The 25,804-nt window shown below is 33.9% G+C and overlaps 1 protein-coding gene across 2 annotated transcripts; it reads right to left on the minus strand.

Moving 5' to 3' along the window:
• Window positions 1-5,557: 5,557 nt before the first annotated feature.
• Window positions 5,558-8,863, minus strand: LOC107624087 (thioredoxin M3, chloroplastic). Of its 2 annotated transcripts, none has more exons than XM_016326535.3 (2): window positions 8,432-8,863; window positions 5,558-6,198 (listed from the first exon to the last, which is right to left on the minus strand). In XM_016326535.3, exons 1-2 carry the CDS (start codon window positions 8,655-8,657, stop codon window positions 5,879-5,881), a joined length of 546 nt encoding a protein of 181 aa, XP_016182021.1. In that variant the 5' UTR covers window positions 8,658-8,863; the 3' UTR covers window positions 5,558-5,878. The 2 variants fall into 2 exon arrangements, with proteins under 2 accessions (XP_016182021.1, XP_016182020.1); XM_016326534.3 differs by having other exon boundaries at window positions 5,558-6,201.
• Between the last annotated feature and the right edge of the window lie 16,941 nt (window positions 8,864-25,804).

Genomic DNA, 25,804 nt, shown 5'->3' on the forward strand with positions numbered 1-25,804 from the left:
TCTCATGATCCCAACCAAGACCAGTCTCTTGTCCAACTAATTTAGCCCATAATTGAAAATAAGATTTAAGAGCATCCCATCTATTAGTTGTCTACGCACATATGGAAGTCCTGTTCTCTCTCTAATTTTTTTTTATAGAATTTTCCAACCAATTTTGCTGAAATGTTTATTAGGTCTATTACCATCTCGTATCTCTTCCACACAAATAGTCAAAAATATTTCAGTATTTCAATCATTCCATTTTGCTTTTATAGTTTCTACTTCTCCTTCATTTGTTGCATCTTCGTTTTCAATATTCACTTTACTAGAACCCCTTCTTGGATTTAGTTTTGGAGCCATACTATATAAATTATAAATCATATCAAATTTTATAATGTATAATGTTAATAAAATAAATTGTAATATAAATAATAATCGTGAATATAATAACACACTAAATAAAAATAAAATACTATGATAAAAGTCAAATAAAAATCACAAATAAATTAATAATAATAATGACAAAATGATAAAAAAATAAAAAAACAAATAATAATAACGTAAAGTAATATGAAGACAGAGACAATATAAAAAGAAAGCAAATAATAATAACAATATGAAAAAAATAGTAAAAAAAATAAAAGAAAGCAAATAATAATAACGTACAGTAATATGAAGCCTATAATAATAACAATATAAAGAAGAAAAGGGTAAAAGAAAAGAACCTAATGATTTGTTGTTGAGTGTATAGAAAAACAATAATATTTTAACTTTCAACCTTTATATATATATATTTCACAAAAGCTGAACCAATATGTTATATTTTTATTTGTGAATCATTTCAGATTTTTTATTTTTTTATATTTTGATACTTGTATATTTTTTTATATTTATATATGATTATATTTTATATCAAATTATTAAAGATTTTATCTCAAAATATTACATGATTATGCAATAGTAAATTTGGTAAAATATTACATAATAATGTTTCCAAAATATCAGACACAGAATCCTAAAAATCTCAAACATCAAGCTAAGGTTAACACGGTATAAAATATAAATTCATCTATGAAAATAAAAATAAAAATAAAAGATATCACGTATAATTATAGCAAAAGAAAATAAAAATTGCGTTGGTTTTGTATGAATTAGTTAATTGACTTTTCATATATGTATTGAAAACACAAAATAGATAAAAAAAAAAATAGCATGAAGAGAACCAGAAATTACCAGAGGAGCTGTGGTTTGAGTTGGAACCTAGGCATGAAGGAGACATTGAATGTATAGTACATTCATCTATGAAAGAAAGGGGTTAAAAGATGTCTTTTTAAAATTTTAGTAAGGATATTTTTGTCTATTAATGATTACAAAACATCTTTTTTTTAAGAAAAAAAGATCTTTTAAAAAAAGATGTAAATTGTAGCTTCTCAAAAAAGATAATTTTTTTATTTTTCTAGTGCTTTTACTTTTACTACTAAAAATTTGTCAAACACACTACAAAATAAAAAAAAATCTTTTTTAATTAAAAAAGATCTTTTTTTTATCAAAAAAATGGTATCCAAACATGCACTAAGACCTAAACTAATTAAATTTACAAATTAAAATATTAAAATTGTATACAAAGTCAAACTATTCCAAAAATATAGTTATATAAATATACTTTTTTTATGCCTTTTCCAAAATAATATATACACTATATTATTTCTTTTACACCTATATATATGGATTTGTCTAAAAAAATTGAAAAAAATAAATTATTATTTATTTAGTTTTTTCAAAAATTTTGACAAAAAAAATTAATATTTTCATGTATTATATATAATTTCTTAAATAAATTTTACTTTTACTAATATTTTGATAAAAAATTATATTATATAATATACTTAACAAAGTATTTAGTTAATAAATATAAATATAATAATTTAATTATTTGTCAAGTAATATAAAATAAACTTTAATTATTTTATATTTTTATGTTGTAGTTTAAAATATTATTTTAATATAATTTTTTAATATTATAAATTTTTTTTACATAATAATTAATCCTAATGAATAAAAAATACTTATATTTTTTGTATTTATCTCTTTTATACTTTTTGGAACAAAAAACTTTCACCTTTTTATAATGAAATATGTGATAATCTTTTTAATATATATATATATATATATATATTCTTTTTATATATTAAATAATTATAATAATATAATAACATTAAAATCAAATAACATATTAAATTTGTTACATTTAAATTTAAAAAATTATATATTTTATTCTTGGCTTTAATAAAATATATTTTTAATAAATTATATATGATGAAAATTATTTTGTGAAAGATATTTGTATACCAATTTCTCATATATATATTAGAAATAATAAAAAAAAATGATCTTATTATAAATATATAATTATAAATATTATATATATAAAACTATAAATGTTAAATTTAAAAAATAATTTTAAATTATTATCTACTTAATATTATCACAAAATAAATATGAATAAGAACGACTAGAAGAGAGAGTCATGAGGTGACATATATATTAGAGAATTTAAAGAATAAAAAAATATATACCAGACCTATATCAATCACTATTACATACACATATGATACATATACGTAGTTGATACATATTATTTATTCAGTTTTTCTAAAAAAATTTAAAAATATATTTTCATGTATTACATATATAAAATATTTTAAATAAATTATATTTTGACAAATATTTGATAAAAAATTATATTATATAATAATATTTTTAACAAAAGTAGTTAGTTAATAAGTATTGAATATAATAATCTAATTATTTATCAAGTAATATAAAATAAAATTTAATTATTTTATATTTTTATATTATATTTTAAAATATCATTTTAATATATTTTTTAATATTATAGAAAATTTTTCTATAATAATTAACTTTAATGAATAAAAAATATTTATATTTTTTGTATTTATATGTTTTATATTTTTAATTACATAAGTTTGATTAGTTTAGGTTAAACTAATATAAGTAAATATATAATGTGATAGGTATGTATTTAGAATTATATTATTTATTCTATTTTTCTAAAAAAATATTGAGAAAAATAAAAAAGTTAATATTTTTATGTATATATAATATTTTAAATAAATTATACTTTTAAAATATTTTGATGAAAAATTATATTATATAATAATATCTTTAACAAAAGTAGTTAGTTAATAAATTTTGAATATAATAATTTAATTATTTGTCAAGTAATATAAAATTAAATTTTAATTATTTTATATTTTTATGTTACAGTTTAAAACATCATTTTAATATAACTTTTTAATATTATAAAAATTTCTTACATAATAATTAATCTTAATGAATAAAAAATACTCATATATTTGATATTTATATATTTTATATTTAATTATTTAAAAATAAAAAATTTTATTGTCATTTAAAATATTATGTATTAAAATATTATCATTTAAAGTATTTATTTGTGTACTAAAATATTCTGTATTTATTAGAGTCTATTAATACTCTTCTTTTATATTAATCTTTAATTTTTATCTAATAAAATCTAATAGTCTATATAAATATGACACATCCAATAAACACATATTGTGCTGTTTTAGACATGCCTTTCTCTTTTAGTCTTTTTCATCCGCTATCGCCTTTTTTTTTTTTTTTTCAATAGCGTTATTAGTAGGAAATGTTAAGTGTTAATTAATATTCCTACATCTAACTTACAATGTTTTTATTCACACTTTTATGTAATTTAACTTTAGTCCTAAAAGTTATTTTGTTTGTTGTCAAATATGTTTATAGAGCCGCCCGTAACTGAAAGGTACTTTAATAGAAAGAAAAGAGAAAAAAGTGTGTTTTTACGTAGGCTTGAAAAATGAATAAAAGGGTGCATGTATTACGAGATCACTAACGTAACAATTCCCGTGTGTTCACGTTGATTTTTGTAACTTGATAAGCCAAATTTGAGAATGGATCCTCTCAATTTTTTTAATAATTGAGAAAATAAAGTGTAATTTTTTATTATTAATTTTATAAGTGAAATCAAAAATAAATATGAAAGAGAATAATATCATAATCGAATCGGTGATCGAACCGGTCAGGTCACTGGGTCACTGAGTCATTGGTTCAACTGGTAGATCACTGGTTGAACCGATTGACCCGGTCCTATGTAAATAAAAAATAAAATATAGTCAAAAATTTAAAATTAAAATTTAAAATACATATTTTCACTAACATTTTAAAAATATCTAGCTATTCTAAAACAATATGAAACAGGAACAATAAGTATTTTGTTAATTTTATTCTATTATAAATATTTTTATTTTTTATATTAAAATAACTATTATTTTCGAATTTTAATAATTTATTAATTAGTTTATATCTATTATACTATTATATACTACAAGTATTTATTGAAAAATAATATTAATAGATATTATATAATTATAAAAAAAATAAATGAGTTTTTAATTATTATTAAATAAAAATATAATTAATTTAAAAATAAATGAGTTTATAACTAAAATTAAAATAAATTAAATAGAAGTAAATTATTTGCTGAAAGATATATATATATATATATATATATATATATTAATTTGCATATATATTGATAATAAAGATATATATATATATATATATCATGTTTTTTCCTGAAGAGTGGGGTAAGAACCCATCTTCGACATTTTGAAAAAATCTTGAAATTCAAGTGGTTCGATCGAACTCGGTCGAACTAATCTTACCGAATTTGACCGATTTGCACCGGTTCATTACCTCATCCAGTCAGATTATCGGACTGGACCGATTTAGAGTTCGGTTCACCAATTTTTTGGTTCGATCCGATTTTGCTAACAGTGTTTTACCCTCTCAATTTTTTTTTAATAATTGAGAGAATTCATTTTTAGCCAAATTTAGACCCATAGTCTGTAGAAGAGGGAAATTATTTTTTTTATTTATTTTTGAAAAAACAGTTGAGAATCTTGATGGGCCAATAATGTTCCTTTGAGTAACGAGACACGTAATAGTCAATACTACCAAGCACCACATTATCATACGTTAATCTTTTATAATTAATTAGATTTTCTTTTAAGTCCTATACTTTGCCCCACATTCTTCTAACAAAATTATAGGAAAATTCCACCAAATATATACATAATGGTGTATTTTGAAATTGTTTGAATGAATTTCTAAAAGAAGTTTTTTTTGTTGAATTATTTTTTTTAAAAGATCTTATTAAAAAGTAAAAATAATTTTATGTTTAGATATCTTATATAAAAAATTTTTTTATTTATTAATTATATTTGAATATAATAATATAAAAATACTTATTTATTTATTATGTAAAAAATATATATTTTTTTAAATATTAAAATAATAACTTTTCAAAAAAAAACTATTTTTTTTAATTTTTCTAGTATTTTTAATTTTACTATTAAAAATTTACCAAACACGTTAAAAATTATAAAAAATATTCTTTTTTATTAAAAAATGATATTTTTTATCAACTTAACACCCAAACAAGCACTTTATTTAGGATTATTAAAGGAAAAATTTAACACAGGGAATGAGCATATCAGGCAGGTGATCGAATCGTACTTTCAGAATAACTACTGTTCAGGTCAGGTAACCACAGAACAATGAAATTCAACTCTCATATCTCATGTAGCAGAAGAATTTCCATCAAAGGAAATTCAAGAGATTGAGGTGTATCATTCTCTTAGTTGTCTAGCACCTGTTATGGAAGAACGCCCACAACATATGTACAAGAACTCAGTAATGTTGAATAGCCTAACATGCTAACTGGAAAATTGACCAAAAATCATCATGACATAGAAGAGCAAGTGTTTATCATTTCCTCTATCGCCCGGAAGTTTTCTGCAGCAGCAATCCATATTTAAGACTTGAGCACCCTCTCAATGGCAGCCACATAAAACTCCTTTGGCATAGTGCCAATTACAGAATCACATTTCTCGCCATTTTTAAACAGCAGAACCACTGGTACAGCCTTAATTTCGTAGTCATCAGCAATTTCCATATCAGTGTCTGTGTTCACCTTGAAGCACTTGAGTTTCCCAGCATACTCAATTTCGATCTCATCCATCACACGGTGTACCATCTTGCACGGGCCACACCAATTTGCATAGAATTCAACAAGGACTGGGGTTTCACTGTTCAGAATCAAATTTTCCCATAGGTCTTTTGTTACTGGTGTAGCTGCTAAACAATAACAAGCACAGAGAATTAAGAAACCATCTAATGATTCAAGCCATAATACATATTGACATACCAAATATGACAAATTGGAAAGACGAACAACTCAGTAGGAAACATCAATGAATAGAGGAATTAACCTTTAACCAACAAGTAGTGTCATCTTTCAACAAACACATACACACTATGTCTTAGTCTTTTCATTTTGTAGTGGAGGGAAGACAATGTATCTCATTTGTTAGATTATACTCCAAAACTGTGATTTAATTCAAGCAAACTAGAAGCTTGCAGGTTATTTGAGTATATAGTAAAGATCAGGTAGCAGATACATTCAAGCCTGTTAACAGAACCACGAGGAGAAAAGACATGACCCGAAAGCAGTCACAACACTGGGTGCTCAAAATAAGAGAGAAAGGAGAAGGGGGAGACTTGAGAAGGGCGACACAAATAAGTAAACAATGTGCACAAATTTTCAAGTTGGCTACATAGTTCTAAAAACTTGAAAGCATTAGAATTATTGGAATAAAGTTACAAACTCAAACAAGGAATCAACCCACTAATCAACTAGGAAAAAATGCAACTTCCTCGGAATTTAAACAAGCAAAGGAATCTTAGGTCTATAATTCTTGTGATTTGTTGTCATAAGAATAAATCTTCATGAAGATCCTGTATTCTGGTTTTTCTGGTCTTACCAACATAATTATAGGTAACAAACTTGCATTATATTCCTATCATAACTCAGCAAGTTATGCTGGGCACTAGTGATGGACAAGGAACCTTCATTAGATAAATTATATCTCAACCTCTATTCCTATGACTAAATCCATTTCCGATTTCCATGAAATTTCAAGTACAGTTCCCCCCTCAAAATTACAGAGAATAAAAAGAAATACATGATCTGAATGGTCGAATGCATTTCTCTAGGTTGACTACTCACATGATGTGAAGATAATAGTCAAGAATCATTAAATGATTTGACACCTTTGACTAAACTGTTTGACATAACACTATCTACATCTCAACTATGATATTCACATGAATGGAAGTATTCGCCCTTTCTCTAGATAGTATTTTACAAAAAGGGGTTAGAAAAGTGTAGCTGAATGCTGCCAGCTGATTTAAGTAGTTACAGTAGTGGAAGTTAGTTATTTAACTCAAGTGTAACAGCCAGAGTTGGAAGGTTAACTAGAGTTAGTTAGCTTGCTAATTGTGTACATAAGCTCTAACGTGTAGCTTAGCAAGGTGATGTTCATTACCATAAACCAGCTTTCATTTTCTGATCTTTTCACTCCGCTCTGCATTTTCTCTCTACTTCTCTCACTCACTACAACAACTCTGCACTATAGAACAGAGTTTCCACAAAAAGGAAAGCAAGTCTGCATTCTATTTTAAAACAGATGATTAACCACATGTCAACAGGCATTTTCGCTTAATTCTTTTATGAAATATTTTTGCGGCCACAGGCGCGCGATGGGATCTTTAAGTTTAAAAATCAAAGTCAGTTCTCTTTCAACACTCCAAAGGCCTTATATATGTCATTAACAATCCATGGAATTGCAGGGCGAGAAGTGGAAAAATAATACTAATAACAATTTCTTTTCTTTCTAGACTCTAGAACAAAAACAGCAAATACATATTGGTGATCAATAACCATCCAAGATCAAATACGAAGAAAATCTCCATGGAAATTCAAGGCATCTATTTCCAATTTATTACCACTCATTGAGTTACCATATCAACCTGCTTCTCCACATTAAATCATTTACCAGTAACTAGTATTATAAAGATTCAACAAGCAGCTTATTGAAATTTACACACCGCATCAGACCCTAGAAGCATCATTCAACCAATTACAAAATCAGGCCAGAACCTAATAACAGCAACATGAACAAGTTCAAGTCACTTAATATCGCATGATCCTTGAGAACTCATTATTGATATTTAGTTCAAGTCACCAATTATAGAAGGCGATTTGAGGTACCAAAACCCCAAATCTTGTGTCCGAAACAAGAAACCCAGAAACACGAAAATAATAATAATAAAATAATAACTATTAACATAAATAATGGGGAGGGAAAAAAAAAGGAAAACGAAAAACACAGACTTCAACTTTCAGAATCAGCATTGCGCAATTGAACCAAATCAATGACCGCACTATCTTAGCTACTACCTTAGGGCTACATAAATACACAGAGAGAAAGAGAAAAAAAAACAAAGTATTGTAGAGAATACATACCTCTGGTTTGTTGAAGGAAAGGGCGAATCGCGGGGAAAAGATGATGATGGTGATGATGATGATGATGATGATGATGATGCAGGGTTTGAAGGTTTAGGGAGTTGTGGTTGTTTGAGAAAGGGAATGAGGCGCGTTGTGGGTTAAGGTGGGAAGAAAAAGAAGCGAGTATAGGTTTGTTAATGGAAGAGGCAGAAGAAGGGGTGAGTCTGAGGGTGAAGGAAGCCATTGGAGAGAATGGAAGAAAGCTTGAAGAATGTTGAGAGCGAGTGAGAGAAAGAGCAAAGACAGAGAAAGGACAAAGAAATCCGATAAATGAAAACGAATCAATGAAATGAAAGAGAATGAAAAAGGAGAAAAGGGAAGCTGGGAACGCAAATCGAACTAGCTCGCTACTCAATATTCAATATTCAACATCCTCCGGTCAACAATTTTGTGTATATATATGGAGAATGCTACTCAACCCCTCTAAAATAATATGTAAGTTATCTTTCATTATGTGTCACATTGTAATTGGTCCTTATCTTAACCATAGTTGGGTTATTTTATAATTTATTATTCTTAAAATATTAAAGTTCTACTTCCGTTAATTGAAGCACATTCCACTCCTCCATTCTTTGTTTATCACTTTATCACCTAGATTTAGTCCTTCCAAGCACCGTTGCATTCGTGACAAGAAGTGCCAACGTCATCGTCATGCCCTCCCACACAACCTCTCTTCCCAGCATAGTCAGCGCCTCTTTTTGCCGTGGATCACTACTTACTCACATAATTAATGGTTAATTTGGTTATTAAATTTTTTTATTAAAAAAATATATCTTTATTTAATTACGTGATGAAAGATATATTTATATGTAAAATATAATATAATAAAATAAATCTATTCAAAGTATTTAAAAGTATAATTAAAATCATGAACATATAAATATAATAATAAAATTTGTACTCCAAACAAATAAACATATTTTTTTATCATACATATATTATTTAAAAATAAATATATTATTAAAATTAATAACAGAAATTTAAAATGATAAAATTTAACTTTTTTACCGTATTTTTTATAATATTTTTATTTTTTAAATTTTAATTTATTAGTACTTTATTATTTAATTAATAATTAAACAAATTATTTGTATGAAAAATTATTTTTTATATTATATTAGAGAAGAGACCAATATAATAGTTTAAAAAATAAATTGTATAAATATTTAAGAGATAAATATAAAATACATACCAAGATATTCCATTAGATATTTTCAAAATTTATCAGACTGGGGGAATTTTCTTTCGGTGCTGCTACTTCTATTCTGCGCATTAGATATTTTGGCATGTTAACAACTCGTTTAACATTTAAGAGAAACAGAATATTCCATCCTTTTTATGGAGGTTTCTTTTTTTGGTGACTTTTTATGGAGGTTGAATATCGGTCATTTTTCGTTTTCTTATTAGAGAATACCAGCCTCATTTTTTTTTCATATGAAAATATTATTGGTATTTTTAATGGAAATTGAGATATTTGATATATTTACAAATGAAGTTGGGCAGTTATAACACGTGGAAGGTATGCTGACTCAACACGGGGAGGGTATGGTGTCAACGTGTTGCACTCTGATTTGTTGGCGATGCAACATATAATCCGTGTATTGACTATTGAGTATTCTCCCTATATAAAGTAAAGTTTGGTACCATTTATGCCAAGAAAAAAATTGTCTGAATGTGTTTTTGGTGTAATGGAAGGTATTGCAAATTTAGTGATGTATCACAATGGTGAAATTATACGGAATACTCATAAGGGAATGAGCTTTACATGTGAGAATTTGTTTTCGTTTGTGGTTCCATGCACCATGACGTTTATGGAGCTTCAGAACGGTCTCTGTCAAAGCATGGAGAATGATATATTGAGTAGAGTGAGCAATATTCTTTGCTCATTGACAAAGCAAGTATGCAGAATATGTTCCACATTCACTGGCAGACTCAAGTGCGACAGTCAAAGATTAAGCTGTATGTTAAGTTTGAAAATGTAGAGGAAGATGGGATTCAAAATAATTTAGATATAGAGGATGATAGAGCTGAAGTGTACGAAGGAATGAACAGTGATAGCGAAGAGGACTTTGAAACTACTTATGAAGCCAGCGACGAAGACGAGGATGGTGATGTGGGAGGTGAGGGAGCAGTGGAGAATGTAGTGGTTCCTCCCGCAATTAGTCAACCGATAGACGTTCCACCTTTTATGCGTAACCTGGATCTTGACGCCATGCATGCATCAGAATTCCCCGAATATGCAATCATAGGTACATGATGAGTGAAGAATACGTTTTTCTTAATTTATATTTTGGATAGATCAATGAGTGTTGATTTCTGTTTTGTGTAGGTGTTGCTGATCCTGAAGACGGGAAGTTCATGATCGAAATAGAATATAGTTCTAGAAAGTCGGTCGTCGCGGCGATTAGAAGTTACACTATCTCTAGAGGAGTTGACTACAATGTTTATGAGTCCGAGCCACAGAAGTTCTATGCAAAATGCAAGACATATGGGCGTGGGTGCGACTGACTTATCCGAGCTAGCTTTATACGGAAAAAAGGTTGTTGGGAGATACGGAGATACAACGGTAGGCACACATGCACCATAGAAACGATTTCGCAAGATCATTTGAAGTTGAACTCAAACACAGTTGTTGAGGCTATAAGGCCATAGGTTGAGATCGACCCATCCATCAAGGTGAAATCTATAATTGCAGAAGTCCAGTCAAGGTTCAATTACACCATCAATTACTGAAAGGCTTGGTTGGCAAAGTAGAAGTCCATAGCCAAAGTTTTCGGTGGTTGGGAAGATTCTTACCAAACTTTGCCATGGTGATTCTCGGTCATGGTTTAAAAGATGCTTGGCTCAATTTCCCAAGTAGAAACACGACCCTTTTACAACAGAAGTGAGGAGGCACACGGTGTCAGGATACTTCACCGTGTATTTTAAAGTTTCAATCCATGCATTAGGGCGTTCAAGCATTGCAGGCCTCTGGTTCAAGTTGACGGCACACACCTTTACGAAAAATACAAAGGTACACTTTTGGTTGCTGTTGCACAAGATGGGAACCAGAATATTGTGCATATTGCTTTTGTCCTCGTAGAGGGAGAGACAGCTAATGCATGGCACTTTTTTCTTAGTAATTTACGAAGGCATGTTGTTAGAAGAGATGGTGTGGGTATAATCTCAGACTGGCATGAGTCAATCCGGACAGCAGTAAATATTCTGAAGGTGATTGACAACCTCCAAGAACATGATGGATGTTTTGGGTTAGGCACATCGTTAGTAACTTCTTATTTAGCCGTGGTGGCTGTGCTGACTGTGACAACTGTGACGGCTGTGCTAACTGTGCTGACTATGGTCTAGTTACTATAGGAGATAATAAGAAAATGGTCCAAACACTGCATATTGTGGTTCCTGTGGTGTTGGTGGCTATGGTGCTGGTAGCTAAAGTGGATGCTGAAGAACTTGTGTAACATTCCGTATTTTTTTAAACTTAAATATGAATAAATTATGGTTTATCTTATTAAGTTTTAAATTTTATATTTTAGAAACTATTTAAAAAATAACTATATTCATTTTATGATTATTGAAGTTTAAATTAATTATGATTTATTCTATTAATTTGAACTATTTGTTAGAAACTATTTTAATAGGCAAAAATTAAATTAATTTTTATAATTATTATTATCATTTGAGTTTGGATTAATTAAGATTATTATATACTTTTGCTATAATAAGGTATTATATGTAACACCCTACCACACAGAACTTTACACCTAGAATGTAAAATAGAGGTGGCGAGCCGCTACGACCTCTAAAAATTAAAAATATATATATAATAATATGGAAGAGGATATAGTATACGAGGAGTCTTGAAAAACACATAAAACAAAATCACAAAATAAAAAGCGCAATGCTCAGGAAACGTGATTACTTGCATGTGAAGAAACTAAGGTTCAAAGGCATAAATAAACAGAAAGTAGGAATAGATAGTCAAGAATACAAAATAACAAGTTCCTAACTCAGCCTGCGAAGTTAAGGCTGGCCGAAGAATACTTACATACAAATTATACAGCTATAGCCCAAAATACATGTTTAAAACCCTAGTTCTCCATTAACCTTTAGGAGGTACAAAATAAAACAAGTATATATATATATATATATAGAAGCTCGATGAAGGAATAAAGCTCAAAGTCACGTAAAGCGGAAATACAAAATGCGAAGCGTTCACACACGATAAGTAAATGCGTAAGCATGAACAAGACAAGGCATAATACATATAAAACCTTGTAGATAGCTCCAGGATACCCAAGGTAATAATTAAAGTAAACAATATATATATATAAAAGTGTGAAATACTAAAAAGAGAACTAGTCACAGCCTGCGGAGTTTAGGCTGGCTAGTTAAATTGAAATACAAAAGAGTTTTTTTTTTTTTTTTTTGAAGTTCAAAATAGCAACTTATCTCTCAAAGTTTTTAGAAAATAAAGCCTCTAAGGCAACAAAGTCAAATATACAAGAGGCGAGAGAATACTACAACAAAAGTAAAATAGAAATAAACAAGAAAAAAACCATACTCCGCTCTGTCACTGATGAGCAGATAATTTATACTCTTTTTGGCATTGTTTTTAGGTAGTTTTTAGTATATTTTTGTTAGTTTTTATTATATTTTTATTAATTTTTAAATAAAAATCATATTTCTGGACTTTACTACGAGTTTGTGTATTTCTCTGTGATTCCAGGTATTTTCTGGCTGAAATTGAGGGACCTGAGCAAAAATCTGATTCAGAGGCTGAAAAAGGCCTGCAGATGCTGTTGGATTCTGACCTCCCTGCACTTGAAGTGGATTTTCTAGAGCTACAGAAGCCCAATTAGCGCGCTCTCAATTGCGTTGGAAAGTAGACATTCTGGGCTTTTCAGAAATATATAATAGTCTATACTTTGCCCGAGCTTTGATGGCCCAAACCGGCGTTCAATGTCAGCCTAAAATTTCTGGCGTAAAACGCCCAAACTGGCACCAAAGCTGGCGTTTAACTCCAGGAATAGCCTATGCACGAAAAAGCTTCAATGCTCAGCCCAAGCACACATCAAGTGGGCCCCAGAAGTGGATTTTTACATCATTTACTTATTTCTGTAAACCCTAGGCTACTAGTTCATTATAAATAGGACCCTTTACTATTGTATTTTCATCTTCAGATCATTTTTGAGACTATCTTTGTATCACTTTTGATCTATTGATCATGTTTAGGGGGCTGGCCATTTGGCCATGCCTGGACCTTTATCACTTATGTATTTTCAACGGTGGAATTTCTACACCCCATAGATTAAGGTGTGGAGCTCTACTGTTCTTCATGAATTAATGCAATTACTACTGTTTTTCTATTCAATTCACGCCTACTTCTTGTTCTAAGATATTCACTCGCACTTCAACCTGATGAATATGATGATCCGTGACACTCATCATTATTCTCACTTATGAACGCGTGCCTGACAACCACCTCTGTTCTATCTGCAATAGCTTGAGTGTGTATCTCTTAGCCTCCTGGTTCACGATGCATGGTTGCCTCTCCTGACAACAGATCCTTCCATTCCGTGAGATCAGAGTCTTCATGGTATAGGATAGAATCAATTGGCAGCATTCATGAGATTCGGAAAGTCTAAACCTTGTCTGTGGTATTCCGAGTAGGATCTGGGATGGGATGACTATGACGAGCTTCAAACTCATGACTGTTGGGCGCAGTGACAGTGTGCAAAAGGATCAATGGATCTTATTCCAACACTAGTGAGAACTGACAGATGATTAGCCCTACGTAACCCGTAGCCGGACCATTTTCACTGAGAGGAAGGACGGTAGCCATTGACAACGGTGATCCCCAACATACAGCTTGCCATGGAAAGGAGTGAATGATTGGATGAAGGCAGTAGAAATACAGAGGTTCAGAAGCAACAAAGCATCTCCATACGCTTATCTGAAATCCCATCAATGAATTGCATAAGTATTTCTATCTTATTTTCTGTTTTAATTATATTTTAATTATCAAAACCTTAAACCATTTTAATTCGCCTGACTGAGATTTACAAGAATGACCATAGCTTGCTTCAAGCCGACAATCTCCGTGGGATCGACTGATGCGGGCGGAAATTGGCGAGTTAAGAATGATTATAAAATATGCATTGCAAGTATAGTTCTCAACCAACCAGAAATCCGCTTTATCAATTTAAAAAGGGTGTCACAGAAATTAAAATCAAAATACTAGGAGTATGAGTCCCAGGTCGTCTCCCAACGAGTTGCAGAAAAGTGTGCTATTTTATTAATCAGATGTTTTCAAAAAGGTTTGAGTTGAATGGCAGAAAATTAAATTAGAGAATTTATATAAATTTAAATAAAAGCCTTGATTGGGAGTTGATTAGTTGGAAGCCCTATTCTTGTTGCAGTACTCTCAAGATTAATTGATAATTGGGGATTATTCTGTTTAGTTGTCCCTCACTAAGTAAGGGAAAGTTAAACAAGTTGGAATGCTATTTCTATCCACAAGTTCCAATCCGCTCTGGGGAGGATTGGTGTTAGTGACTAGAGAGTAATCCAACAGTAAACCCAACTACAATCTCTCTCTTGGGCATCCCAACTTCAAGGGTTTCTTTCAATCAACTCCCCATCAAGTTAGGGGACTACTCGCTCATTGTAAATATAAAATTCATAACATAAGAAAGGGAATTAAAGAAAGACATCATAAATAATGATCAAAAGATTAATCAAAAATAAAAGTGATTCTTGTATTAATAAATGCTAAAATAATCCAACAGTAAAATTAAGTAAATTAAGGAACATGGAAGAGTAAGAGACAAGTAAAGAGAACGAACTAGAGTGTCGAAGTTTTGATGAGGCAATAACTCTTCTCAATATCCCAATGCAAAAACAATGAACATAACAAATCCTAAAAACTATGAATGTCTAGAGAGAAAACCTAGAGGAGAGGAAAACTAGATCTAAAAACTAAAACTATGCGGAATGAATGTTGTTGTTGGTTTCTGCATGTTCTCTGGCTCTAGTCTGCTTTTCTGGGCCGAAAACTGGGTCAAAATAGGGCCCGAAATCGCCCCCAGCGATTCTGCAGATTAAGCAGATCGCGCATGTCATGCGGTCGCGTCATCCATGCGGCCGCGTCATTCGGCTTTTTGCTTTGCCACGCGGTCGCGTCATCCATGCGGCCGCGTCACTGCAATTTCCTCTTCTTCGCGCGGTCGCGTCATCCATGCGACCGCGTCACTTCTCGCTGGTCATCTCCTCAATTTCTTGTGTTCCTTCCGTTTTTGCAAGCTTCCTCTCCAATCTCCAACTCATTCATGCCCTGTAAAGCCTGAAACACTTAACACACAGATCACGGCATCGAATGGAATAAAGGAGAAATAAAATACATAATTAAAGTCCCTAGGAAGCAAGTTTTCAATCATACAATAACTTTAGGAAGGAATTATAAATGCATGCTTATTTAATGAATAAGTGGATAAAGATCATGATAAAACCACACAATTAAACACAATATAAACTATAAAATAGTAGTTTATCAACCTCCCCACACTTAAACATTAGCATGTCCTCATGCTTAGTTGAAGGAGATAAAATGAATGAGTAAGAACATGTAAAACCTATGAAATGCAATGCAACCTATATATATGAATGCAACTATATGATTTTTGTCCACTTGATCTAAAGTAAATAAGCTCTTCAAAACAATTACAAATCAAATTCCACTAACTTAATTCTTATACAGTAAGAACAGATAAAAATGCAAGAAGATAGCTCATGAAAGCAGGGAACATAGAAATTCAAGCATGGAACCCTCACTGATGGTGTATGTACACTCTAGTCTCTCTAGTGTATAGGGTCATCATTCTATCCTTCTCTAATCATGCTCTCTAATTTTTTTTTGTTCTTCTCCTAACCAATCAACAACATTTAATATACCAATACAAACATCATGAGGTCTTTTTTAAGGTTGTAATGGGGCCAAGGTAAGGGTAAGGATATACATATGGCTAAGTAAGCTTATAAATTGAATCTTTAATTAACCCAAGCTTTAACATAACCTATATATATTCTATATAACTTTAGAATTCATACCTAGCTACCCAGAATTTTCCTTTCACATCCATACTCATGTATCAACCTTTTATTTTGATTTTATCATACATGCATTGATCCTTGAATTCTTAATTCAACATTGGGGTAATTTTGTCCCCTTATTTATTTTATTTTATTTTATTTTATTTTATTTTTCAACATAAACATAAACATAGCTTATCAATGCACATAGATTTTTTTAATTCTTATAGTTTCACATGAGTAGGTATCCAAATTCCCATTATATTATCATGACTCATTCCCTTTTTATCCTTTGTTCCCACAATTTTCCATACTTAAATAACACACACAATTTTATCTTAAGCTAACCAAAGATTCAATTTGGGATATATAATTATTTTTCCGCTTAAGGCTAGTAATGTGGTAAAATATAGAACAAATGGGATTTAAAGACTCAAAGTGGCTAACAAAGGTAATTGAAAGGATAGGCTTTATTTGGATAAGTGAGCTAAACAAATAATGGCCTCAATCATGTGCAATCATATAGATATAATAAACATTGGACATATAGGATGAAACAAAATGTAGATTACAATCATAGAGAAGTACACACACAAGAATAAAATAATTATGGTTAAATAATGTAACCATTCATAAAGGCTCAAATCTCACAGGTTGTGTGTTCTTTAGCTCAAAAATCATGTTCCAAATACAACTTCAAGCAAATTTAACATAAAATAATTAATTAAAATTAGTGAAATTTTGTTCCAAAGATAGAGTCTAAGAAGGAACTCATTGTCTTTTCAATCAAGCAGAACATGCATGCAACTAATCTATTACTATGCAATTTATCTTATTCTATAAAAGAAAAAATCTAACTAAATATCCTAATTTATTGGTGCTAGGGAAGAGAAATTACCTCCGGAAGTCAGGTACTGACCGACCTCCCCACACTTGAGGCTTTGCACCGTCCTCGGTGCCATCTGTCAAGAACAAAGGTGGGCTAGTAACAGTATCTCCACAGTCGGGACCATCATGGCTCCCTGTGCTGGTAAAGGAAGTGGAGTCCGGGGTGTCTGAGTCCTTAAATTTTCCCATGATCAGCTCCTTGAGGTATGTGAATCGGCGCTTGTTACGATGCTCTCTCATCTTAGCTTTGTGTTCTTGCCGATCCAACTTTTCAAGTATCTGCAGGAGCAGCTGATCAGTAGTAGGTGCTTGTGGTGTTGAAGAAGGAATATCTTCAACTGGTTCAGTAGGCTGGCTGGTAGTGGCTGCTGGAAGTCTAAGGTACTTCCCGTTAGGGACATACTGATCATCCCGGAGAAGCATGGCTTTGGTGTCCCCAGCTCTGTAGGAGACTCCGGCGGCTGAGATAAGATCTGAGACCAAGGCGGGAAAAGGTAAGTTGCCCGCAATTTGGACGTGTCCCATGGCATTCCGGATGTGTCTTGGTAGGTTTAGAGGCTGGTCTGTAAGGATGCACCATAGTAGAACGGCCATGTCTGTAGTGAAGGAGGATTCGTGAGTGCTCAGAAAGATGTAATGGGACATGATCTGTGCCCATACGCGAGCCTCCAAGGTAAGTGTTGAAGCCGAAATTTCCTTAGGGCGGGTACGATGGAATCCATAGATCCAACGGCTGCCAGGTAGTGCGATAACTCTGAGAACAGCGTCCCAGTCAAATTGGTACATCTGGCGCTTGAGTGCAGCTTCTTGAAAGGCATCCAGTCCTTCTGGAACAGGGAGAAGACTTAGAACTTTTTGAATGGCCTCTTCTGTAATGGGAACTTGCTTCTGACGGACATAGACAGATTGCAGGGTTGGTAAGTGGTAGTTGGAGTAGAACTCGACTACCCAAGAAAGATTGACCTGCCTTGGCTGTCTTTGTAGGAAACCCCATTGTCTTCGGGCAATCTGCGGCTCAACAAATGTAGCAATGTGGTTTGGGAGGAGAAGAAGGTATTCGTTGTTGTAACTCCTTTCAGCCAGGATGGGGAACATCTGCTCACAGTAGCGATTGGAAAACCGCGCAGTGTCCTTTGCTGGGAATGCTCTTTCTTTATCATCAACCTTTATAATCCTCTTAATTTTCTTTGTTGAGGGCTTGACTGCGGTGGAAGAAGGCTCTGCCACTAATGCTCTCTTTGTTCCTCTCCTTGCTGTTGATTGGGAATGGCTTTCTCTTTTCCTTTCTTGGTGGCCATCCTGAAAAAAGGAAGAGAAAGTAAATTAAGTTTACAGAGATAGAGCAAGGAAGAGAACGGAAAAGGATGGTTATAAATGCACATTAAAAGGTAAATGAAGTTAACACACACTCATGAGTACATGTGAAAACTCATTAATGAAAAATAGCTAGTGCATATGATGACAAGTGAATGCAAGGTGTTTATTGGCATGCCGGCAAAGGGCATGAGTAGCATAGATCAAACATCACTCGTAACAAACCATCACATTTGTATTGACAATTAATTTCAATTAATAAAATAGTAAAGGGAAATTGTGAAAAGCAAGCATTGAATATTAGAGTAGAAAAATGTAGAGAAGTTCATAATGCCATATAGGCTTTTTCACAAACACATAGCATGCATGTAGAAGAGGCTCTTGAAAATAAGAATTGGAACATACAAGTAATCCCCTTAAAAAGCAATGTATAATTGTCAAATAAATTTACAACAATCCACAAGCATAGAATAATAAATAATGACTCACATAAATTGAGAACACCAAGTAAAAAGGAAAAAGAAAGAAAAAGAGAACAGGAATAATGAAGGTAAAAAGAAAAAAAAGAAGATAACATATAAAAATAAGAAGAAAAATAGAAAAGTGAGGAGAGAAGAAAAAGAAAAACCTTGTTAATGGAGGTGAGAGAGAGAGAAAGTGTAAAAGGTGAGAAAGAAGGAAGAAGGGAGGAAGGGAGGGAGAAGAAATAAGGAGGGAAAAGAGAAAATAAGATTTGGGGAGAAAAAGATATGATAATTAGCAAATTAGGAAAACTGTGTGGCACAATCGACGCGGTCGCGTGGGGCACGCGGTCGTGCGACTTGCGCTTAAACTCAATGATGCGGTCGCGTGACCCGTTTTAGGCTAATGGCGCGAGGGTAGCCTCGCACTCGCACAACTCTCTGTTCAAAATTATATTAGTGCCAAATTTTGGGTGATGCGATCGCATGGGGCATGCGATCGCGTGAATGGTCAATTAGTGGGATACGACGCGGTCATGTGGGGCACGCGATCGCGTGAGAGGGGCTGCGCATCCAGCGCCAGTCCAGTACCACTCTAGCATAACTTTCGGCTGTGCACCCTTGTTACGTCGAAATTCAGGTCACGCGGCCGCGTGGGGCACGCGGTCGCGTGGGAGGCCATTATTCCTATATGACGCGGTCGCATGGGACGGTTTGTGCCATTGGCACGCCTCCAGCCCTGCTCCTGCGTAACTCTCTGTTCATATTATTATTGTCTCCCAGCTCCCTGCGACGCGGACGCGTCAACGAGGCGGTCGCGTCGCGTGGTGATTTTTTTTATTAAAAATATGTGAATGTAGATGCACGAAAATGTACTAATGAAGAGAAGAGTTATTGAATAAGAAAATTAAAAATAAGGAAAAGAACGATCATACCATGGTGGGTTGTCTCCCACCTAGCACTTTGCTTTAACGTCCGTAAGTTGGATGCTCCATTAGCTCAATCTTCGGCTATGTGGGAATCTTCCAAGAGGAAGATCTCGAGCTCCTTGTTCTTCTTCAGCTTCTCGCCATGGTACAGCTTTAGACGATGTCCATTAACTTTGATAAGTTCAGAGCTTGAAGGATGGCTTAGGTGATAAATGATGACAAGTCATCTTAGCCTAGTTTCACTAGCCTTTTTCTTTTGTTTTCATTTAGTTTTATGCACTTTCTTGCATTATAAATTAACCATTTGAATTGGAATTGCATGGTTTCCTTAAATCAATCAACCACCTTTTAATTGATACAAAATCATGAGGTTCAAGCTAACTTTAGTTGATAATTAATTGATTTATAAACCTTGTGAATTTTGTGATACTTTGATTGGTTGTTTTGATTACTTGTAGGTGAAGAAAGGAAACAAAAGGTGTGCCAACATTATGGAAGAAGGTTGCAAGAATGGGTTTGAGAAAATGGAATTCACGTTTGAGCTAACGTTTGCCTCAAACGTCAACTCAAACGTGAGTTGTAGTTGAAGAATGAAGCTATTGGAAAGCAAAGTTTGAGCCAACGTTTGCCTCAAATGTGAGGTCAAACGTTGGCTCCAAAAGAGAAGAGAATTGAAGCTCCTGGGAAGGCAACGTTTGCGCCAACGTTTGCCTCAAACGTGAGGTCAAACGTTGGCGCCAAAGAGAAGAGAAATGGCATCCCTGGAGGCAGCAACGTTTGAGCCAACGTTTGCCTCAAACGTGAGGTCAAACGTTGGCTCCAAAAAGAAGAGAGTTGGAGCTCCTGGGCATAGCAACGTTTGAGCCAACGTTTGACTCAAACGTGAGGTCAAACGTTGGCACCAAACAGCATGAAGGGGCATACTTCAAACAAGAATAACTTGAGTTGTAGATGTCCAATTGAGGTGATTCCAAGTGGGTTAGAAAGCTGACATTCAGAGCTTTCCAACCATATATAATAGTCTCTATTGGGCACAAAAATTGGCAACGAAACAAGAGGACAAAGTAGCCCCCAAGAAGCATACAAGAAGGGAGGTCCACGTTTGAGCTCACGTTTGACCTCAAACGTTGAGCCAAACGTGGAAGACAGCACATGGCCTAGCTGCATAATGCCTCACTCAAGTAACGTTTGAGTCAACGTTTGCCTCAAACGTTGGCTCAAACGTGAATGGTTCATGGCCTGGTTCACTAATGGATTTCCTCCCAACACCAAGAGCAATCAACAGAGACCACTATCAACCCAATTCCATCAAGGCTAAAGGCCCAATTCAAGGCTTAATGATCATTTGAAGAAAGTGTATAAATAGCTTAGGATTTAAAGTTTTTGAGGAGCTTCCCTTTTCATTTTTCAGAATAGCTTTCTTTTCAGTTTTGCTCAGAGTTCACTTTATTTTTCTTAGCATTGTTGTTTAATTCAAGAGAATTTGGGAGGAGAATTGATCTCTCTTCTTCCTTGTTCTTGCCCAGCACTCTTTACTTTTCTTGTCTTGGATTTTGGGTGGAGAATTGAAGAAATTCTGTTTCAATCTCACCTTGGGATCTTGTTTAATTTTCTGCTTAATTGAATTTCAGTTTCGGTTCATTGCTTTTCATCTACTTTCTTTGCAATTTACAATTTCCTTTGCAATTGTTCTTGTTGGATCTAGGAAGGCATTGAGATCTAGACTTGGTTTTCTAGTCTCTTGGGTCCTGAGGTCCGAATTCCCCATTTCCCATTCCCTGTTTTGCTCATTTACAATTCTGTTTCTAGATCTGATTAAATCCAAGTGTTCTTCTATTCCTCTGCTTGTTGCAATTTTACATTTCCTTGTTTAATTTCTGCAAATCCAACTCCCCATTCCCTTTACAATTCAAGTCATTTACATTTCTTGCACTTTAAGATTTTGCAATTTACATTTCTTGCATTCTAAGTTTCTGCCATTTAATTTCTTGTTCTTTAAGATTCAGCACTTTTATTTTCCGTTCTCTTTAATTTTCTACAATTTACCCCTCTCCCTTTACTTTTCATGCAATTTAATTTCTGTTAATCACAAATCACTCAACCAATACTTGATTCGCTTGACTAAATCAACCACTAAACTAAAATTGCTCAATCCTTCAATCCATGTGGGATCGACCTCACTCACGTGAGTTATTATTACTTGATGCGACCCGGTGCACTTGCCGGTGAGTTTTGTGTCGGATCGTTTTCCGCACATCAATAAACTCCGTACGGTTCGGCCTTCTCTACTCTGTATGGATCTTCCCATCTCGATCTCAACTTGCCTGGCATGAGCCTCAGTCGAGACTTGTAAAGGAGGACTAAGTCCCCAGGTTGGAACTTTTTCCTCTTGATGTGCTGATCATGTACAGCCTTCATCTTCTCCTTGTATAGTCTTGAGTTCTCATAAGCTTCTAGGCGAAGGCTTTCCAGTTCCTGCAGTTGCAACTTCCTTTCAGCTCCGGCTCTCTCAATTCCCATGTTGCATTCTTTCACTGCCCAAAAGGCTTTATGCTCTATTTCAACAGGGAGATGACAAGCTTTTCCATAAACTAAGCGGAAAGGACTCATCCTAATGGGTGTTTTGTATGCTATTCTATATGCCCAGAGTGCATCTTGTAGCCTGGTACTCCAGTCTCTTCTATGAGGTTTGACTATCTTTTGCAAGATACGCTTTATCTCTCTATTTAACACCTCGGCTTGCCCATTAGTCTGAGGATGGTAGGCTGTTGCAACTTTATGAATTATCCCATGCTTCTTCATTAGTCCTGTTAGTCTCCTGTTACAAAAATGGGTGCCTTGATCGCTCACAATTGCTTGTGGTGATCCAAAGCGACAAATAATATGGTTTCTCACAAAGGAAACAACAGTGTTAGCATCATCAGTGCGGGTAGGAATTGCTTCCACCCATTTGGAAACGTAATCCACAGCTAACAATATATAGAAATAACCATTAGAATTTGGAAATGGACCTATGAAGTCAATGCCCTAAACATCAAAAATTTCACAGAAAAGCATAATCTGTTGAGGCATCTCATCCCTCCTGGATATATTACCAAATTTCTGGCATGGAAAACAAGATCTACAAAATTCAGCAGCGTCCTTAAAAAGAGTAGGCCACCAGAATCCATAGTCTAAGATTTTTCTAGCAGTTCTTTGAGGGCCAAAATGTCCTCCACTCTCAGATGAGTGGCAGGCCTCTAAGATGGACTGAAATTCTGATTGAGGCACACACCGTCTAATTACCTGGTCAGCTCCACATCTCCATAAATATGGGTCATCCCATATATAATATTTAGACTCGCTTTTCAGCTTGTCCCTTTGATGCTTAGAAAAATTTGGAGGAAAGGTGCAGCTAACTAGATAATTAGCTACAGGTGCATACCAAGAGACTATCGCAGATACTGCTTGCAGGTTATCAAATGAAAAATTATCAGCTATAGGAGTGGAGTCATCTGTAATGTGCTCAAGACGACTCAAGTGGTTTGCCACTAGATTCTGGTTACCACTCCTATTCTTAATTTCTAAATCAAATTCTTGTAATAGTAGTATCCAACGTATAAGCCTTGGTTTGGACTCCTTTTTAGATAATAAATACTTTAGAGCTGCGTGGTCTGAATACACTACTACTTTAGTACGAAGTAAATAGGCTCAGAATTTATCCAGAGCAAAAACAATAGCAAGAAGCTCTTTCTCAGTAGTAGTGTAATTTGACTGAGCGGCATCCAAAGTTTTAGACGCGTAAGCAATAACAAAAGGATCCTTACCTTCATGTTGAGCCAGTGCTGCTCCTACTGCATGGTTGGAAGCATCACCCATTATTTCAAATGGTTGGCTCTAGTCTGGTCCTCTCACAATTGGAGCTTGAGTCAGTGTAGCCTTCAGCTTATCAAACGCCTGTTTGCAATTTTCACTGAACTCGAACTCAATATCTTTCTGCAGTAACCTGGATAAGGGAAGTGCTACCTTACTGAAGTCCTTAATGAACCTCCTGTAAAAACCTGCATGGCCAAGGAAAGAACGGACCTCCCTCACAGAAGAGGGGTAAGGTAAACTAGAAATAACATCCACCTTTGCTGGATCTACAGAAATGCCAGTATTAGACACAACATGTCCTAGTACAATCCCTTGTTTAACCATAAAGTGGCATTTTTCAAAATTTAATACCAGGTTTGTACTGACACATCTATCTAATACTCTAGATAATCTATCTAAGCAAAGGCTAAAGGAATCGCCATAAACACTAAAATCATCCATAAAAACTTCCACACAGTCCTCAATAAGATCAGAGAAAAGACTCATCATGCACCTTTGGAAAGTAGCGGGTGCATTGCACAAGCCAAAGGGCATTCTCTTGTAAGCATAAGTCCCAAAAGGACATGTAAAAGTGGTCTTTTCCTGATTCTCAGGAGCTATATGAATCTGGAAATAACCTGTGTAACCATCTAAAAAACAATAATGCGATTTACCTGACAGGCGATCCAGCATTTGATCAATGAATGGGAGAGGATAGTGATCCTTACGGGTTGCTTGGTTGAGGCGTCTGTAGTCAATGCAGACCCTCCAGGCGTTCTGAACTCTGGTTGTCAGGAGCTTGCCATGCTCATTCTTCACTGCAGTGACTCCAGACTTCTTTGGTACCACTTGTACCGGGCTTACCCATTCACTGTTTGAGATGGGATAGATGATATCTGCCTCTAGTAGTCTGGTCACTTCCTTTTTGACAACCTCTAGGAGAGTGGGGTTCAGTCTTCTCTAGGGTTGATGGACAGGTCTTGCTCCCTCTTCTAAAAATATTTTATGCTCACAGACTTGAGGATTTATGCCTACTATATTTGCCAAACTCCAACCAATTGCCTTCTTGTGCCTCCTCAGCACACCAAGTAGCTGCTCTTCCTGTTGAGAAGTGAGTTCCCTTGCAATGATAACCGAAAACTTCTGCCCGTCTTCAAGGTAAGCATATTTGAGGTGTGGGGGAAGGGGTTTTAATTCTAACTTCTGATCATGTTCAGGCTCTGGGTTGTCTGGAGCTGGTAACAGTGGTAAGGCACTGTCATTGTCCTCTGAGAGTGTCCCCACACTTGGACCTTGTCCTGTGTGCTTCTCTTCAAATTCCTCCTGATGGACTTCAGCCACGGTTTCATCTATGATGTCACACTTGAGGATAGAATGATCCTCTGGAGGATGCTTCATAACTCCATTCAGATTGAAGATTACTACTCTGCCATCTATTTCAAAAGAGTATGTTCCTGAAAAAGAATCTAATTTAAACTTTGAGGTCTTCAGGAATGGTCTTCTGAGTAGGATTGATGATGGCTTGTCTGAGTCATTTTGGGGCATTTCCAGGATATAAAAATCAGTGGAAAATGTGAGTCCCTTAATGCCTACTAGTACATCTTCAGCAACTCCAACCACTGTAATAATGCTTTTATCTGCTAACACAAAATGAGCTGCCGACCTTTTTAAGGGAGGAAGCCTCAAAACATCATATATAGACAAAGGCATTATACTTACACATGCTCCTAAATCACACATGCATTCAGAAATTATCACACCACTAATAGTACAATTAACTATACAAGGACCTGGGTCACTACACTTTTTAGGTAAACTTC

This window comes from Arachis ipaensis, chromosome B10 (assembly GCF_059453495.1).
Source record: "Arachis ipaensis isolate K30076 ecotype BB chromosome B10, ASM5945349v1, whole genome shotgun sequence".
Classification (NCBI taxonomy): Eukaryota; Viridiplantae; Streptophyta; class Magnoliopsida; order Fabales; family Fabaceae; genus Arachis; species Arachis ipaensis.